The sequence below is a fragment of the Mytilus californianus genome, unplaced genomic scaffold, assembly GCF_021869535.1.
Source record: "Mytilus californianus isolate M0D057914Y unplaced genomic scaffold, xbMytCali1.0.p SCAF_5, whole genome shotgun sequence".
NCBI classification, from domain to species: domain Eukaryota; kingdom Metazoa; phylum Mollusca; class Bivalvia; order Mytilida; family Mytilidae; genus Mytilus; species Mytilus californianus.
The window spans coordinates 31763874-31784786 of record NW_026262701.1 but is presented as its reverse complement, the minus strand read 5'-3'; the positions used below and the strand labels follow the sequence as shown (position 1 = coordinate 31784786).

At 32.9% G+C, this 20913-nt stretch overlaps 1 protein-coding gene across 1 annotated transcript in view; it reads left to right on the top strand.

Moving 5' to 3' along the window:
• The first annotated feature begins 1123 nt into the window (after positions 1-1123).
• LOC127700274 (terminal nucleotidyltransferase 4B-like) overlaps positions 1124-20913 on the top strand; it is a 42871-nt gene continuing 23081 nt past the window's right edge. Inside the window, exons 1-3 of the mRNA XM_052203693.1 lie at positions 1124-1600; positions 3786-3909; positions 6921-6967. Coding sequence (XP_052059653.1) covers positions 1239-1600; positions 3786-3909; positions 6921-6967 — 533 coding nt within the window. The 5' untranslated portion in view covers positions 1124-1238. The remainder of the gene's footprint in view (positions 1601-3785; positions 3910-6920; positions 6968-20913) is intronic.

Here is a 20913-nt window from a genome sequence, read left to right as displayed (position 1 = left end):
GGCTTATAGCTGCAGCCAGCCAGCCCCCCCCCCCCCCCCGCCCCCAAATAAAACTTATTGAAAATAATTAGCCAAATTCGATTCCGAATTTAGTAAATAAGATGCATTAACCAAATAATATAAAAATAAGAAGATGTGGTATGATTGCCAATGAGACAACTCTCCACAAGAGACAACTATAGGTCACCGTACGGCCTTTAACAATGAATAAAACCCATACCACATAGTCAGCTATAAAAGGCCCCAAAATGACAAATGTAAAACAATTCAAACGAGAAAACTAACGGCCAGGAGTCGGTTTCACCAAAAAACTTACGACTAAGATTGCCGATCGTAAGTTATGAACAATTCCGTATACTTACGATCAATCTTAGTCGTAAGTTTTTTGTGAAACCGACTCCTGATTTATGTACAAAATAATGAACGAAAAACAAATATGATATACAGCAACAAACGACAACCACTGAATTACAGGCTCCTTGACATGGGACATGGGACAGGGGTGTAACAGTACAACATAATAAGAACAAACTATAAAAATCCGTAAAAGGGCTTAATTCATCAGATTGATACACAGCAGAATTACATCTAACAAAAAAACAGAGTGGACGTGGCAGGGTACTCACACATCCCCACAACAAAAGCACACTCAGTACAGATCTGAGAGTACTCGCAGGTACTGACAGCTAGTTCAAAACCAATAACAACTAATAAAAATAACCATGCATCTAAGACTAAAATATCACACTCAAAAGCCTGAAAATGCACGGTGTTTGCAAATTTAGTGAAAAAAGGATTTGTTGCACTAAAGTTGTTACTTGTATATAAAATAGATAAAAATAAATAAATTTTCGAAGACTGGTTCAGATTGATAGATATGTTTTTGAGTAATTCCGTGATTGTTCAATAATACTTATTATTGCTAAAAAAAACTGAAAACTTAATTAGTTCATTTATTTATATAAGCTTTGCATACATGTAAGCAGGTTTTAGACCCATAACTACAGTGTTCATCTTAGCGTGAAATACAGGATCATACAGGTGGATTCTTTTTTTTATTAGTTTCGTTTCATATTTTTCTGGAACATTCCTATAATTATATCAACTTTTTCCGTCATGCGCAGTTAACATGATAATTTCGAAAGTCGGCTTCCATTAAAGAACATGAATTTCAGGTCATAGTCAAATGTCAATCATTCAACAAGACGTCATTACTTTTGTTTGACAAGAAACTTTTAATGGATCCAAGAATTGCTTGGTATCAACCAGAACATTTAGGAATAGCACATGATATATGGACGTACATTATAGAAGCACAATTAGGCGTGACAAATATGTCGCTGAATAACAACGTGAACTCGAACATGGACCAGAAGCAGAAAGAGTTTATCCCTCTGAATTACACAAATGACTTTGAAAAGAAGCATGCACCAACTAATAGACAATTAAGTGTACAGAATGCGGAAAATAGTTTTAAAAGAAAAAGAGACAATCGTGCAAGCACTTACGGATTAAATCATTCCTCTTATAAGCATAAAATGCTTGATGGAATGACTCCGTGGAAGCCTAAAGATAAAATGTATTCCCCTGATGTTATTGGGTAAGTAATATAAAATCTGAGATGTAAATTTTATTTATAATTGTTATATCAGTTAATTTGAGGATGAAAAGTCCTGTGTAGGCGAATAAATAATTGTGAAATATGAGAAACATTAATTGTGACATGTGGTTGTGTAAGACTCTTTCTGATGTAGAGGCCCTAGAAGGGGAAATACTATTATTTTTAAATATTTCAAGGTAATTTGTGTACTTAAATCATTCTGTTGTTCACTTTTATAGCTGTATAAAATTATCACTTCAGTTAAAATTAAAAGGGACAACTGTTTTCTCTATGTGTAAGTCGTTTGTTTGAATATCAAAATCGTTGTGGCCTCCATGACACTTTTTGTGTATTGAATACACAATTTATACTGACAGGTCATGTAAATGGTATTTGATAGCAAATCAATTTTAGTTTTTTGAAAATATATATAGTTTCACTTTCAATTTGTACATATTCATTTTAAAAATCAATTTCTTTGTATATTTAGAGAAAATGAGACTTCAGAATACATTTGCATGAATATTACATAAAAATCAAATGTAGCAATATGTTTGTTACTTAAGATTTTCAAGGCCAAAAAAATCACCTTGCTTAAAGTGACAGATGGCTGTTAATATTGCTCATTCAATTAAGTGTTTTTAATTTTTATACATATGTAATTTGTATACTTATTACTGCACCTTTTGTAATTGATTTAATTAATTAATTAGTCATTTTTGACCTTTAATAGTTACTGAAAACTTTCAGTTTGATTTATTATTGGTGTATTGTTACATGACGTCAGTGTAAGAAATTCAGTTATCAGTGTCAAAAAAAAATTGCTCATCTGTTAAAAGTTAAGAAAGTGTCACTGTTGGAAGTTTTCAGTAATTGAAGAGAATGTTCAAGCATGCAAAGGTTCCCAAAAAAAAGTATAGATACATGTATCAGTGAGTAGTCCTCTTTTTAAGGTTCAGCATACATGTAGGTATTTACACATATGGCCAAGTTTACACAACCAAATTTATTCTGAGAATAGACAAACATGTCCACATTGAAAAGTTTAAGACCTTTGCCGGACATATATACATGTAGATGAATAAAACTTATATGCATTGTTAATTTATGTATGAGAAAAATTGAAAAGTTTCATCGATTTTGATGTACAAACATGTACTGTATATTTTTTTCCATTCCTATAGGAAGTGCCAAAAACTACAGAGTTGGGGGGAGGGAATGTGTAATAATTGTAGTGAATTGTATAAATTGAGATGGACAGTAGAAGGACAAAAGCTGATTTACATTTGTAAACTGTAACTGAGTGGACTGAATCAAACAAAATTCAGGAGTTAGTTTATTTTACCATCTCTTGTGAGTTTGAAAAAAAGAATCTCAAAATTACAAAAAAGTTTGATTTGCAACTTTGTCTGAAACAAAATATGTTTATAACTTTGATATATCTAGGTCCTACCATACCTTAAAACTTGTCCAGGGGCACATGTTTGTCTGTACACAGAGTGAATTGTGTAAATTTTACAAGACCAGATTTGTCTTTACCTTTTGATGGAAATTAAACATGCTTACTGTTGTTCAGTTTGATGACCACCAGAATGATTTAAAAATATGATTTTTATATCTTTTGGAAGGTTAGATACTTTGAACTTAGGAATGAATCAATTACCGGGTACTGAGAAATCATCATACTACATGTATGTAGTCAACAGTCATATAAAAAAAATTGAGTTTGATTTTGAAATTTTAGTTTGTTCATATTGCGGGAATTTTATGCCCCCGCCATAGGCAACAGGGACATTAAGTGTTACTCATGACCCCCTTCTGTCAATCTGTCTGTCTTTCCCATTTTCATTTCTTCACTCTAAAGTTTTCCTTCTCCAAATTTTATGAAACTCATACACAATGCTAAGAACCAAGACTACATGTAGCAGACAGAGTTTGAAATTGGGCAGTAAGTCACTGATGGAAATTAAACATGCTTTAACTGTCCCTATTTTTTTTCAGCATGTAAGTGGAAATACAGGTGTATTTTTTTTCAGTTCACATTAAAGTTTATGCATAGTCATTGGTAAGTAAGAACATTCTTGGGAGAAAACACTGCAAATTCAAAATACATATATATACATTGTACATTTGTACATATGCACATGTTCTTTAACCCAATTATAAATACAAATTATGTTTGCAGATTACATGAAGAAATCAAAAATTTTTATGACTATATGTCACCCACATTAGAAGAGGCCAACATGAGAAATGAAGTGGTAGGAAGAATCAAAGAAGTTATTCAGGAGTTATGGCCTGAAGCAAAGGTGAGTAAAGACAAATACTTTATATCATGTTATTTACCTGTATACTAATGTCATATTCCCTGTTCCAGTTGTTGGACATGTCATTTATTAAACATAGATCTTATTACAATGTAAGTGCAAAAAAGTGAATGTGATTCATTGATTAAACAGGATTCTCACTAAGATATTTTGAGTGTCTGTGGGTCCTGGGACTTGTCACTTTTTGAAATGGTGAGTCCCAGCTGATTCTGATGAGTCCATAGGGTAGTAACTCAAATACAAATGTAGTTCAAATCTGACTGTCATGACTGTCTTTTTGGCTAAGATGATTTCCTTGAATGGAAGGATCTTTTATAAGTTAGCACAGGATAAGTCAGGTTAATAGTATACATTGTATATTTATATGTATGTTTTCAAAACTACTAAATCTTTGAATTTCTTCCATTCCAAACACATACAGAAAAAGTTTTTCTCATTGTTGAAGGCCATACTATGACCTTTATATGTAGTTCCTTAGGGGTAACCATGTTTACATGGAAAACAGTTCATACCATACATCTCCATATAATAAAATATATAATGTTAACAAATGTGCTTCAGTGCAATTGTTAAAAAAAGTCTTTTTACTATTATATTATTATATTAAATTCCATAGTTACATGTATATCACAATGATAAATACTGAAAATGCAAACAATGGGAATGTACAGGAGTTTTGTATGAATTAAACATATTGCAATTTGTTTTCAAATTCACATTCTATTTCAATTTTCACCTTGTTTTTATACGCCTGTTTACTGGACGTATTATAGTATATCGTTGTCCGTCCGTCTGTCCCTCGTCAACATGTCGGACATTAACTCAAAAACGCTTTATCCAATTTGAATGAAACTTTGGTGAATTGTTTATATCTAATGACATGAGCTCCCTTTCTATTTTATAAATTTTTTATTTTATGTTTCCGAGTTTTTGGGTTTTATTCATTACAAAAAGGGGGATTTTCCAGTTTTTCGGACAATAACTCAAAAATGCTTTGAACAGTTTTCCTGAAACTTTGGTGAATTGTTTACATCTATTGACATAAGCTTCCTTTCAATTTTTATAAATTTCAGATTTTACGTTTACTAGTTATGGGGTTTTATTCATTAAAAAGGGGTGATTTTCCTGTTTTCAGTCAATAACTCGAAAATGCTTACCATTTTTTGGTAAATTGTTTATATATATTGTTGTAAGCTCCCATTTGATTTTTATGAATTTAAGATTTTACGTTTCTGAGTTATGGGATTTTATTCATAAAAAAGGGGTGATTTTCAATTTTTCTGATGATATCCTTAAAGTGCTTTGAGCAGTTTTCATTAAACTTTGGTGACTGATTTATATCTATTAAGATAACCTCCCATTAGTTTTTATACAACCGTCAATTTTTGACAGGACTTATTATGTTATACAAATGTCCGGTGTCCGTCCGTCTGTCTGTCCGGCATAAACATGTCGCACCGTAACTTGAGAATGACTTATCCAAATTTCATGAAACTTAACATAGTTGTTTCTTATGATGGTCAAACGATCTGTATACTTTTTGGTGAAAATAAGATTAAAACTTTTTGAGTTACGGGACTTAGTAACTAAAACAGGTGTGTGTTTTTTTTCACATGTCGCGCCGTATCTCAAAAACAATTTATGATTATTGCTTAAAACTTTACACACTTCTTAGTTATATTAACCTTAAGATCTGTATACTTTTTGGTGATGATTCAAAATTTTATTTTAGAGATATTGAGTATTTTGTTAAAAAAGGGGGAGGGGTTTTTCACATGTTGCGCCGTATCTCAAAAACAGTTTATGATTATTGCTTAAAACTTTACACACTTCTTAGTTATATTAACCTTAAGATCTGTGTACTTTTTAATGATGATTCAAAATTTTATTTTTGAGTTATTGAGTATTTTGTAAAAAAAAGGGCGAGGGGTTTTTCACATGTCGCGCCGTATCTCAAAAACGATTTATGATTATTGCTTAAAATTTTACACACTTCTTAGTTATATTAATCTAAAGATCTGTATACTTTTTGGTTTTGATTCAAAATTTTATTTTAGAAGAGAGATTGAGTTTTTTGTAAAAAAAAAAGGGGGGTTTTTGCATGTCACGTCGTATGTCAGAAACTATTTATGCTTATTGCATAAAAATTCACACACAAGACGACGGGCGTATCATGCGCTCATGGCGCAGCTGTTTATTTATAAATTTCTGGTATAACATTGAGAAGTTATTGAACTTTATTCTTTGAAAACACGATGGGCATATCATGCACTCATGGCGCAGCTGTTTATTCATCATTTCTCTGCTACCAATTGCATCAAATTAGAACCAATCATGTTATTAACATACAACTGTTTACATTATTTCCATTGTGTTATGTAAAGTCATTATCATTTTAAATTCATTGGTTTGAAAACTATATATATAATTAATTGGCTTTGACAAATTTTATTGCTGTAACGTGTGCTTTAAAGGTAAACTTTTCGATTTCATCCGGTTCTGGTTTTTCTTTTGCATTGGCCTATGCAAATCATATGATCTCATTACTACAAGCAATGCACAGAATAGAAATTCACTTTCCTGTAAAAATGTTGACAAGAAGCACGTTTTTGGGTTGTTTTTACAACTGAAGGATAGTATTAATTATAATAGGACTCAGGCTACCTGTAACCAGGACGTGTCCTGGTTTCTGATATGGCTTGTCCAGGACGCATGTACACGTCTTATCAAGAACTCGGGATTAAATACAGTACAAAGTATTTATATAAGCGAATGGGAACCTTTTTAAGTTGTATTACAGGTCTTTAGAAGTTTAGCTTTATAAATTATAGATCTAGACCTGATTACACTCACTGGTAGCACTATATCTACTAATACACTAATGAGAGCTGCATTTATTTAATGCATGTTACAATGTACGAATGTGCATATTAAAGTTATACCTTAAAGCAATGCATCAACCTGAATCTAATGTGGGTTTTTTTCTATTACAGATGGAGATTTTTGGTAGTTTTAGAACTGGATTGTATCTACCTACAAGGTATGGAAGACTTATTTCAAGTATCCGTAGCGAAGGGGGCATTAAGTTTTACCCTTGTCCGTACGTACATACACACTTCCGTACGTCCCAAAGTTGGTTTCCGTTCTCTAACTTTAGTTTGCCTCAACCAAATGTTATGTAACTTATACAAAATGCTTATTACCACAAAACACAGATCAAGTTTGAATTTTGGTGGCATCAATTAAACCTTTCTAGAGTTATGCCCCTTAACAGATGGAAAAATTGCTGAATTTTTTCGTTTCCGTTCTCTAACTTTAGTTTGCCTCAACCAAATGTTATGAAACTTATACACGATGCTTATTACCACAAAACACAGATCAAGTTCGAATTTTGGTGGCGTCGCTTTAACCGTTCTAGAGTTATGCACCTTTATAGTGTTTCCTGCAGCTTTTGAAAAGGGCAGGGTAATTTTTTTCTCAGAGGGCACTCTTAGCACGATTGGCTACACTTTAAGGCCACCTTTTAGGCCACCTTTTAGGCGGTGGACTACACTTTTAGGGCACTCTCTACATAGATATAAAGGCACTGTAATAGATAGGGATTTAATGGAATATACCTTTGTTTCATATTTATTGGTAAGAAATAAAGATATGTATATTAGCCTAGGTTGTTTATTCCTTTTTATACGACCGCAAAAAAATTTTTGTGGTCGTATATTGGTATGACGTTGGCGTCGTCGTCGTCGTCGTCGTCGTCGTCGTCGTCCGGCGTCGTCGTCGTCCAGCGTCGTCGTCCGAATACACATTAGTTTTCGCACTCTAAATTTAGTTTAAGTGAATGAATCTCAATGAAATTTTACCATAAGGTTCAATACCACAAAAGGAAGGTGGGGATTGATTTTGGGGGTTATGGTACCCACAGTTAAGGAAAAAGGGGCCAAAAATAAGCATTTTTGTAACTTCCAGACATAACTTGTGTGTAAGTGTATGGATCTCTCTGACATTGTACCACAAGGTTCCATATCACAAAGGGAATGCTGGGATTGATTTTGGGGGTAATTGCCTCCAAATTTTAGGAATAAGGGGCCAAAAAGGGGCAAAAAACAAGCATTTTTCTAGTTTCAAGACAATAACTTGTGTGTAAGTGTATGGATCTCTCTGACATTGTATCACAAGGTTCCATATCACAAAGGGAATGCTGGGATTGATTTTGGGGGTAATTGCCTCCATATTTTAGGAATTAGGGGCCAAAAAGGGGCGAAAAACAAGCATTTTTCTAGTTTCATGACAATCACTTGTGTGTAAGTGTATGGATCTTTATGAAATTGTACTACAAGGTTCCATATCACAAAGGGAAAGCTGGAATTGAGTTTGGGGGTAATTGCCCAAAAAGTTTAGGAATAAGGGGCCAAAAAGGGGCCAAAAATAAGCATTTTTCTAGTTTCCAGACAATAACTTGTGTTCAAATGTATGGATCTCTCTGAAATTGTACTGCAAGGTACCATACCTCAAAGGGAAGGCTGGGATTGATTTTTGGGGGTAATTCCCTCAAAATTTTAGTAATTAGGGGCCATAAAAGGGCAAAAAACAAGCATTTTTCTAGTTTCAGGACAATAACTTGTGTGTAAGTGTATGGATCTTTATGAAATTGTACTGCAAGGTTCCATATCACAAAGGGAAAGCTGGGTTTGAGTTTGGGGGTAATTGCCCTAAACGTTTAGGAATTTGGGGCCAAAAAACAAGCATTTTTCTAGTTTCAAGACAATAACTTGTGTTCAAGTGTATGGATCTCTCTGAAATTGTACTGCAAGGTACCATACCACAAAGGGAAAGCTGGGATTGAGTTTGGGCCAATAGGGTGATGAATCATAAGGGGGTTCAAAAAAATTTGGGGGATTTTTTTTTCTTTTTTTCATACATGTAAACCTCCCGACGGTAGTACAATAATCCCGTTTTCAGGGGTCTCCTCCCGACCTCGCGTTGAAGAGAAAAAAATCCTGTGTATGAAATCTGCCCAACATATCATCTCAGACATCTGGTGTAACTGACATCACCTGAAGTTATATTTTACCTGTAAATCAATTAACATGCATAATTATATGGCTTCACTTGTCAGCTTGGGTGTCAAACATTCTGGTAATCAACGATTTTTACCTCAGGCTAACTGCCGTTGTGTAATAAAAGCTTTGTGTATTTATTGGGTTACTTCCCCTGATTTATCCTGTTTTAAGTTACTTTCCTTTTAATAATGTAAATTTTTAAAAGAATATAAATAAAATATAAATTGAACAAATAATCATAAAAGGATGGTAATTAAATGATTTTAAATGTCTTAGGACAAATCAAAAAATAATAATTTGAAAATTATTTGAGGGTTCTATACTTTCTTTCAAGGCTTAAATTGAATTCATATAATAACTATGACCCATGTTCTAAATTTAAATGAGTTTCTGATTATTCAAATAAAATCTAACTGCAAATGCAGATCGGTAAACAAATGATCTGATTGCAATGTTTGTCCTATAGAATAATGATATAAAAGATATGAATTGTAAAATTTAAAGAACATACTAAAAAAAAAGAATATTAGATTGAACATGTAGAATATTAAGATAAAGAAACTTTATAAGTACAAGGGTACTATAAACATAATACATAATACATTCGGATTGAAAGTTGAAGAAAACACACTTTAAAAGACAATTTTTACAGCACACGGTTACATTTACGACAAACTTTATGTCGATTAAAAACCTCCTGATCTGAGTCCTAATCTCCTGACCAAAATTTTCCAATCTCCTGATCTGAGTTTCACAGTCCATCACATGTATGTTTTTTTCTTTAAAATTTTCCATTTTAAATTGGTTATTTCTGATGTATATATAAAAGCAAATAACAACGATATGGTTTGAATAGGTAAATTAAAAAATTTTAAGTTCTTAGACCACTTTCATTCTGTGTGAGAAACCTATGCTGTGTCAAATATTTAATTACAATCCAAATTCAGTGCTGTATCAAGCTTGAATGTTGTGTCCATACTTGCCCCAACTGTTCAGGGTTCGACCTCTGCGGTCGTATCAAGCTGCGCCCCAGCGGAGCATTTTATTAGAAAATGACGCAGTCAATTTTCTTTTACCATTGACCAGACTTCCAACCCGCATTCGGAACTCGGTTCCGTATTTTACATACTTAAAGTAAATGTTAGTATGCTCATACATTGGTAAAAGAAAGACAACTCCAGCGTTGCAAATGTACATTTTAAAATAACAGACGGTGTTGTCTCCCTTCAATATGACTTATGGCGGTCAATAACCTTCGTGACCGTCGGACAATTTTCAATCATATTGTTGGAAATACAACTGGAACAGAATTAAATTTGTAATTTTCATTCTTTAATTTCTTAACCTGTCTTCCTGCCAACTTGCACGATTCAGGCGTGAAATACTCGATTTTGACCCCTTGTCACGATTGCACGATTGTGATCGTGTAAAAACCTCTAAACCACGATTTTGTTAAATTCTACTGTTCCCAATATTTCGAACTTTTCTCAAACTTTTCCCAAGGGAGACAACTGTTATCAGCCAATCAAAATCGTTGTTTCTCCTGATCTTTGGGTATTGTAAACTGCAAATGTGCTAAATTTTGAACTTGTTAGGAACTCAGAATATTGTAGAAATCGTGATCATGGCTGACCAATTTCAATTACAAGAAGGTTCTTACACAGCTTAAGAAGTAAATCATGACTGATTGACAAAGTTCAAAGATACAGTTCAACCATAAACATAATAAACAGTATATAATGGACAAATTTTACACTTATGGTAACAGATCATACATGTTGTCATTCTTGAAATTAAATTACCAAATCAATTAAAGTACAATGTTCTATCTTTTAATTTTCACAAGGAATCAGATATATTTCCTTCTTTGTGCATATTTTTATATTTGAAAAGTCAACAATCACTTTAATATTCCTGCGACCAATAATCTGATAATCCACCTTTAAGGTTCATCTAATATACACCAACACAAATGGCTGTGAAATTTTCTCTGAATGCAGACAAAACTGTGTAATTCTAATAGTTTTAAATCCTGGCAGCACCTGGCCACAACTCCTCTTTTTCCTGTGGTACCTGAAAACAATAAACCGGTTTGGTACATTGTTGAGGTCTGAAAGTGACTTATAACTGCCAACAGCCACATTATTTGGACTCTGGTAGATAGTACATCAGACTGTTATCTCATCGGCAATCACACCCCATCTCCTTATTTTATTACGGGTCAATTATTTGAAATAAATGACTACGGTACTCAACATTAAATCATTTGAAAAAAAATAATTTTACAATAATTTATGTCGTCATTTTAAGATTTCAGTGTAAGCTTGCTTACTACAGCCTCTTCACAATGAAATTAAGTTGTATAGATGGTGTCACTTTGTTTATAATTGTGAAACTAGTATAACAATACTATTGTCTAAATCTACAGAAATTGATCATGTTTAGGTAACTGAAATAACAATGTGATGTTGTCACTAGGTCACCTGTAACTTATCTCTTGAATAAGGACTATGTTGGGTATAAGAGCTTTCTTACTACAGGCTCTTCATAATCATTTTGTTAAATAATTCTACAAATAACGGAAACACATTCACATATTACTTTGAATATTGTAGATTGTTCAGGTAGTCTTGAGCTATTTCTTTGTACAGCAGAACAACTAGTAGTTATTTTCACTTCACACACATATATATATATATATATATATCTTGACAAACAAATAAAAACGCTATAGATTGTGGAAACAATTCATATCTATTCTATCAGTCACCCTACCTACCATAAATTGAAACGTCGCCTAAGATTCAGTAGGTAAATTAAGTAAAAATCAAGACTTGTATCAAAAATATCCCAATATGAGAGACAATGGCGTCATTTTTACTTAGAGCTTTCAGCTCTTTGATTATAATAAAATTATCACTTCTAGACTCAGCTAATAGAATTTTGATCATGTTCATTGTCCAACTGCCTCATTTCAATCAATAACTCCAGTTATAAACTTTAATACTGGATCACTGAGACTGATTGTCTAAGGATGTGTTGTGAAAGTGGACATTGCTTTTAAGATGCACAAAAGAAGTGCCAAATATATACCCTTTGGATCTCGCAAGTTTATAACAATCAAAGCTACCTTGGCTCATAACTACAAATAGTTTTAGGATATTCAAAGATTTGTATAGCAAGACTTAGTACTATTCAAAACTATATCAGCTATATTCTTAACTATAATTTAGTAACATTATTAAGATAACAACAGTATGAAAGCCGTCGTAAATTCACACCCAATCCGACGTCCCAACAGACGGAATAGTATAAATAGAATATAAAACCAAACAGATGTAATGTTCATTCCATTCATCGTAAAATTATAACTCAAACGATCGCCTGGTTCCCTTTTAAATTGTCCACATTTTTTATTTGTAGAGGTACAAATCAATGTTGTCCCTATTAGATTCAATTATTAATCGTATCTGTACTCTTCGCTTCAAAACTGTTCAAACATTACGAATTTTCGAATTTCAATAAAATGTTGGCCATTAAAATATTGATTTTTGTTCCAAGGGAAATAACCTGAAATGGTCTGGCCCAAGACCACAATTAATGATCCCGCTTTTCGTTGTCCACGAATATAGTTCCTTTTAATTAGAGTGTATTTTTTCTTAATTTTTTTTCTTTCCCTTCCTCACTCATTTCTTAGTTTTTTGTGGGTGGAAATAAAAGAAGAGAGGTGAAATAAACTTTTGGATGTTGTATTTTAACTGATTTTGATATGGAAAGAGTGATTAGGCCAGGTGCAAAAAGGTGATATTTACAGTTTTCGGAACATCTCTTGACTTGTCCATAGGGGTATGGATGTGTATTGGCTAAATTTGTAAGAGTCATTGGTTCAATCTTTCTGAATTTTGGATATATTTTTGGACTAGTACTATACATTACACACACAAAAGATTTGACAAAAATGCAAGGTGCAATTTTTTAAATGAAACAAAACGTTATAAAGAACTAATAGGGGAATTTAATTGTGGTCTGTGGCCTAAGAGGTGAATTCAGGAAATATTGAATTTGTACTTTGACAACTTCACTGAATGATCTATTGGTATTAATTTGTCAAACTACATGAGAATAAATGATTTCCACTTTTGTTTGATAGAAATTTTGTAAAAAAGTGACATTTCAGCCTACATGCCCAAAATTGAACTTTTTCAGTTGTTTCAATATTTTTACAAAAGTAGCATGCTTACTTTCTCTCTGACAGATTTTTCTGGTTTTCTATTTGTGTTTGTGGTATCTAATGTAGATGTTTAACTCATTTTTGAACACTGAACACAAAAAAAAGTAGATAAAATCAGAATAAGAGTGCAAAATGTGCTGCTTTAATGGTCTTAGTCTAACGGTCAGTATGAAGCAAGTGAAAAATGAGGTTCTATGCACATACAAGTTGAATTCCTTTTAACAGATTTCACTGAATCTGTATCAAAAGCACTTATTACTGGTTGTTTGACCTTGTCTGTTTCACAGACTACCTTTATTTAATTTTGTTTGATAGCTAGTGGTTAAAATATTGGCCTTTTGAGGCTGAAATTTCATGCCGGTTTTAAAAAGTAAAGTAAATAACTTTGCTTCAAATCATACTGTCTACATATATAGTTGAAAGTGACAGTCATGTTACATCCAGGCTCCATGTTTTATCATATCTAAACAAAGATTTGAGCAAAAAGAAGCATATCTCTATCTACCATATCATTTATATGCTTTTTAATATGCAAATGTGGGGAACGACCTAAATTGACAACCTGTTTTTTTATACGACCGCAAAAATTGAAAATTTTTTGGTCGTATATTGGTATGACGTTGGCGTCATCGTCGTCGTTGTCTGGCGTCGTCCGGCGTCGTCCGAAGACACATTGGTTTTCGCACTCTAACTTTAGTTAGAGTGAATGGATCTCCATGAAATTTTACCATAAGGTTCAATACCACGAAAGGAAGGTGGGGATTGATTTTGGGGGTTATGGTACCAACAGTTAAGGAATTAGGGGCCAAAAAGGGGCCAAAAATAAGCATTTTTGTAACTTCCAGACAATAACTTGTGTGTAAGTGTATGGATCTCTCTGACATTGTACCACAAGGTTCCATATCACAAAGGGAAGGCTGTAATTGATTTTGGGGGTAATTGCCTCAAAATTTTAGGAATAAGGGGCCAAAAAAGGGGCAAAAAACAAGCATTTTTCTAGTTTCATGACAATAACTTGTGTGTAAGTGTATGGATCTTTCTGAAATTGTACTACAAGGTTCCATATCACAAAGGGAAAGCTGGAATTGAGTTTGGGGGTAATTGCCCGAAACGTTTAGGAATTGGGGGCCAAAAAGGGGCCAAAAATAAGCATTTTTCTAGTTTCCAGACAATAACTTGTGTTCAAGTGTATGGATCTCTCTGAAATTGTACTGCAAGGTACCATACCGCAAAGGGAAGGCTGGGATTGAGTTTGGGGGTGATGAATCATAAGGGGTTCAAAACATTTTGGGGGGGGGATTTTTTTTTTTTTTCTTTTTTTCCTTTTTTTTTTCTTTTAAAATTTTCCATTTTAAGTTGGTTATTTCTGATTAATATTTAAAAGCAAATAATAATGATATGGTAGGAGATACACACCAAACAGGATGTGTAAATTATTATATAATAAGTATTGTGCAATAGCAAGAAATTTTCAATTGCACAGTATTGCACAATTGCAAGAAATCTTCAATTGCACAGTATTGCGCAATAGCAAGAAATCTTCAATTGCACAGTATTGCGCAATAGCAAGAAATATCCAATAGCACAATATTGCGCAATAGCAAGAAATTGTCAATTGTACAGTATTGCACAATAGCAAGAAATATTCAATTGCACAGTATTGTGCAAAAGAAGATACTTTGTATAAATTGCTTATTTCTTGATCAATTTCAATGGGGTTTTATTCTTGAATTCTTGGGGTTCTTTAATATGCTGAATCTAACCGTGTATTAAGTTTTTGGATTTTGGGCCCCGTTTTTAAATTGGTCCACATTGAGGTCCAAAGGGTCCAAAATTTAACTTTGTTTGATTTCATCAAAAATTGAATTATTGGGGTTCTTTGATATGCCGAATCTAACCGTGTATTTAGATTCTTAATTTTTGGTTCCGTTTTCAAATTGGTCTACATTAAGGTCAAAAGGGTCCAAAATTAAACTTAGTTTGATTTTAACAAAAAATGAATTTTTAGGGTACTTTGATATGCTGAATCTAAACATGTATTTAGATTTTTTAATTAGGGGCCCAGTTTTCAAGTTGGTCCAAATCGGGGTCCAAAATTAAACTTTGTTTGATTTCAACAAAAATTGAATATATGGGGTTCTTTGATATGCTGAATGTAACCATGTATTTAGATTTTTGATTTTTGGGCCCCGTTATCAACTTTGTCCACATTGAGGTCAAAAGGGTCCAAAATTAAACTTTGTTTGATTTCATCAAAAATTGAATTCTTGGGGTTCTTTGATATGCTGAATCTAACCATGTATTTAGATTTTTTATTTGTGGACCCGCTATCAAATTGGTTCATATTGAGGTCAAAAGGGTCCAAAATTAAACTTTGTTTGATTTCATCAAAAATTGAATTATTGGGGTTCTTTGATATGCCAAATCTAACCGTGTATTTAGATTTTTAATTTTGGGTCCCGTTTTTAAATTGGTCTACATTAAGGTCCAAAGGGTCCAAAATTAAACTTAGTTTGATTTTAACAAAAATTGAATATATGGGGTTCTTTGATATGCTGAATCTAAACATGTGTTTAGATTTTAGATTTTTGGCCCAGTTTTCAAGTTGGTCAAAATTGGGGTCCAAAATTAAACTTTGTTTGATTTCAACAAAAATTGAATATATGGGGTTCTTTGATATGCTGAATCTTACCATGTATTTAGATTTTTTATTTGTGGGCCCGCTATCAAATTGGTTCATATTGAGGTCAAAAGGGTCCAAAATTAAACTTTGTTTGATTTCATCAAAAATTTAATTATTGGGGTTCTTTGATATGCCAAATCTAACCGTGTATTTAGATTTTTAATTTTGGGTCCCGTTTTTATACGACCGCAAAAAAATTTTTGTGGTCGTATATTGGTATGACATTGGCGTCGTCGTCGTCGTCGTCCGGCGTCGTCGTCCGAATACACATTAGTTTTCGCACTCTAACTTTAGTTTAAGTGAATGAATCTCAATGAAATTTTACCATAAGGTTCAATACCACAAAAGGAAGGTGGGGATTGATTTTGGGGGTTATGGTACTAACAGTTAAGGAATTAGGGGCCAAAAGGGGCCAAAAATAAGCATTTTTGTAACTTCCAGACATAACTTGTGTGTAAGTGTATGGATCTCTCTGACATTGTACCACAAGGTTCCATATCACAAAGGGAATGCTGGGATTGATTTTGGGGGTAATTGCCTCAAAATTTTAGGAATTGGGGGCCAAAAAGGGGCAAAAAACAAGCATTTTTCTAGTTTCATGACAATATCTTGTTTGTAAGTGTATGGATCTTTATGAAATTGTACTACAAGGTTCCATATCACAAAGGGAATACTGGGATTGATTTTTGGGGTAATTTCCTCCAAATTTTAGGAATTAGGGGCCAAAAAGGGGCAAAAAACAAGCATTTTTCTAGTTTCATGACAATAACTTGTTTGTAAGTGTATGGATCTTTATGAAATTGTACTACAAGGTTCCATATCACAAAGGGAAGGCTGGGATTGATTTTGGGGGTTTTCCCTCAAAATTTTAGTAATTAGGGGCCATAAAAGGGCAAAAAAAACATGCATTTTTCTAGTTTCAGGACAATAACTTGTGTGTAAGTGTATGGATCTTTATGAAATTGTACTGCAAGGTTCCATATCACAAAGGGAAAGCTGGAATTGAGTTTTGGGGTAATTGCCCTAAACGTTTAGGAATTTGGGGCCAAAAAGGGGCCAAAAAACAAGCATTTTTCTAGTTTCCAGACAATAACTTGTGTTCAAGTGTATGAATCTCTCTGAAATTGTACTGCAAGGTACCATACCACAAAGGGAAAGCTGGGATTGAGTTTGGGGGTGATGAATCATAAGGGGGTTCAAAAAATTGGGGGGGAATCTTTTTTTTCTTTAACATTTTCCATTTTAAATTGGTTATTTCTGATTTATATATAAAAGCAAATAATAATGATATGGTTTGAATAGGCATACATGTGAACCTCCCGACGGGAATACAATAATCCCGTTTTCAGGGGTCTCCTCCCGACCTCCCGTTGAAGAGGAAAAAATCCCGTGTATGAAATTTTTCATGAATGAAAAATTTCTGCCCAACATATCATCTCAGGCATCTGGTATAACTGACATTACCTGAAGTTATATTTTACCTGTAAATCAATTAACATGCATAATTATATGGCTTCACTTGTCAGCTTGGGTGTCAAACATACAGGTAATCAACGATTTTTACCTCAGGCTAACTGCCGTTGTGTAACAAAAACTGTGTATTTATTGGGTTACTTCCCTTGATTTATCCTGTTTTAAGTTACTTTCCTTTTAATAATGAAAATTTTTAAAAGAATATAAATAAAATATAAATTGAACAAATAATCATAAAAGGATGGTTATTAAATGATTTTAAATGTCTTAGGACAAATAAAAAAATAATAATTTGAAAATTATTTGAGGATTCTAGACTTCCTTTCAAGGCTTAAATTGAAATTTATATAATAACTATGACCCTAAATTTACAGATAAAATGATTTTCTGAGTTTGCAAATAAAAACTATATGCAAGAGAAAAAAAAAAAATAAAAACTATTTGCAAATAGCTAAACAAATGTTCTGGTTGCAATGATTGTTTTATAGAATATGAAGTAAAAAATTTAAAGAACATACTGGAAAAATACAATGTTAGATTGAACATGTAGAATATAAAGATGGAGAAACTTTATAAGTACAAGGGTACTATAAACATAATAAATTGGATGGAAAGTTGAAGAAAACACACTTTAAAAGACCATTTTTACAGCACACGGTTACATTTACAACAAAATTAATGTCGATTAAAAACCTCCTGATCTGAGTCCTAATCTCCTGACCAAAATTTCCCAATCTCCTGATCTGAGTTTCACAGTCCATCACATGTATGAATAGGTAAATTGAAAATTTTTAAGTTCTTAGACCACTTTCATTCTGTGTCAGAAACCTATGCTGTGTCAAATATTTAATTACAATCCAAATTCAGTGCTGTATCAAGCTTGAATGTTGTGTCCATACTTGCCCCAACTGTTCAGGGTTCGACCTCTGCGGTCGTATCAAGCTGCGCCCCAGCGGAGCATTTTATTTAAATTGGTCTACATTAAGGTCCAAAGGGTCCAAAATTAAACTTAGTTTGATTTTAAGAAAAATTGAATTTTTGGGGTTCTTTGATATGCTGAATCTAAACATGTGTTTAGATTTTTGATTATGGGACCAGTTTTCAAGTTGGTCCAAGTTGGGGTCCAAAATTAAACTTTGTTTGATTTCAACAAAAATTGAATATATGGGGTTCTTTGATATGCTGAATCTAAACATGTATTTAGATTTTAGTTTTTTGGCCCAGTTTTCAAGTTGGTCAAAATTGGGGTCCAAAATTAAACTTTGTTTGATTTCAACAAAAATTGAATATATGGGGTTCTTTGATATGCTGAATCTTACCATGTATTTAGATTTTTTATTTTGTGGGCCTGCTTTCAAATTGGTTCATATTGAGGTCAAAAGGGTCCAAAATTAAACTTTGTTTGATTTCATCAAAAATTGAATTATTGGGGTTCTTTGATATGCCAAATCTAACCGTGTTTTTAGATTTTTAATTTTGGGTCCTGTTTTTTAAATTGGTCTACATTAAGGTCCAAAGGGTCCAAAATTAAACTTAGTTTGATTTTAACAAAAATTGAATTCTTGGGGTACTTTGATATGCTGAATCTAAACATGTGTTTAGATTTTTGATTATAGGTTCAGTTTTCAAGTTTGTCCAAGTTGGGGTCCAAAATTAAACTTTGTTTGATTTCAACAAAAATTGAATATATGGGGTTCTTTGATATGCTGAATCTAACCATGTATTTTGATTTTGGACATTGGACCATAATAGGTAAATTAAAAAAATTGAAGTTCTTAGACCACATTCTTTCTGTGTCAGAAACCTATGCCGTGTCAAATATTTAATCACAATCCAAATTCAGAGCTGTATCAAGCTTGAATGTTGTGTCCATACTTGCCCCAACTGTTCAGGGTTCGACCTCTGCGGTCGTATCAAGCTGCGCCCAGCGAAGCATTTTATTAAGCTTGACATTGCTGAAGACAATTTTATTCACATGTGTTATGCTATTTGAAACTTATATTTCCATTAAAAGTACATTTATAACATGTAAAAGGTTTTTTTATAACTTAACAACTTCAGAAAATTGTGGTAAGTGAAAAATATTACATTTCATATAAGGCCTCACATCATTTGAAAACCTCTATTTTTTGGCACAGGCTCATATAAAATTTACTTCTGGCCATTTTTTATAAGTCTGAAACACGAAGTATGCTATCTGTTGCTTTTAATAGGTGATAACTTATACATAGAAACATTAAAAAATGTAAGTTTTGGTATATTTTGGTTTTTAGAAGCCCAAATTTGATAGTTGAAATTGTTCTAATTCAACGCCACAATTCAGCACCCAAAGTTCAGATATAAAAAATGCCACATTTTTTATAATTGGTATCATATGGCTTTGAAACTTTGTAAACTGTTTTATAATACACTAAGCTTAAATCATGCCAAGTTTTATTAGAATTGGTCAAGTTTTAGACCCCTAATAGGCCCAAGACCACAATTAATGATCCCGCTTTTCGTTGTCCACGAATATAGTTCCTTTTAATTAGAGTGTATTTTTTCTTAATTTTTTTTCTTTCCCTTCCTCACTCATTTCTTAGTTTTTTGTGGGTGGAAATAAAAGAAGAGAGGTGAAATAAACTTTTGGATGTTGTATTTTAACTGATTTTGATATGGAAAGAGTGATTAGGCCAGGTGCAAAAAGGTGATATTTACAGTTTTCGGAACATCTCTTGACTTGTCCATAGGGGTATGGATGTGTATTGGCTAAATTTGTAAGAGTCATTGGTTCAATCTTTCTGAATTTTGGATATATTTTTGGACTAGTACTATACATTACACACACAAAAGATTTGACAAAAATGTTTTTTTAATGAAACAAAACGTTATAAAGAACTAATAGGGGAATTTAATTGTGGTCTGTGGCCGTCTTGCTGAAAGATGAATTGCTGAACCGATATTTAATTACAGTTGGGCGTTCTAAAATATGACGGAAAAGGGACATGGCGCCAACTTTTTTTCCTAAAAAGGGCAGGGCGTCAAGAAAAAGACGGCAGGGCGCCATACCACGCCAAAACATCCTGCAGAAAACACTACTTTACAAATGGAAAAATTGCTGAATTTTTCTTTCCATTCTCTAATTTTAGTTTGCCTCAACCAAATGTTATGAATCTTATACACAATGCTTATTACCACAAAACACAGATCAAGATTGAACTTTGGTGGCGTCACTTTAACTGCTTTAGAGTTATGTCCCTTTACAAATGGAGAAAATTGCTGAATTTTTCGTTTCCATTCTCTAACTTTAGTTTGCCTCAACCAAATGTTATGAAACTTATACACAATGCTTATTACCACAAAATACAGAACAAGTTTGAATTTTGGTGGTGTCACTTAAACTGTTCTAGAGTTGTGCCCCTTTACAAATGGAAAAATTGCTGAATATTTCGTTTATGTTCTCTAACTTAAGTTTGTCTCAACCAAATGTTATGAAACTTATACAATACTTACTACCACAAAACTCAGATTAAGTACAAATTTGGGTAGCGTCACTTTTA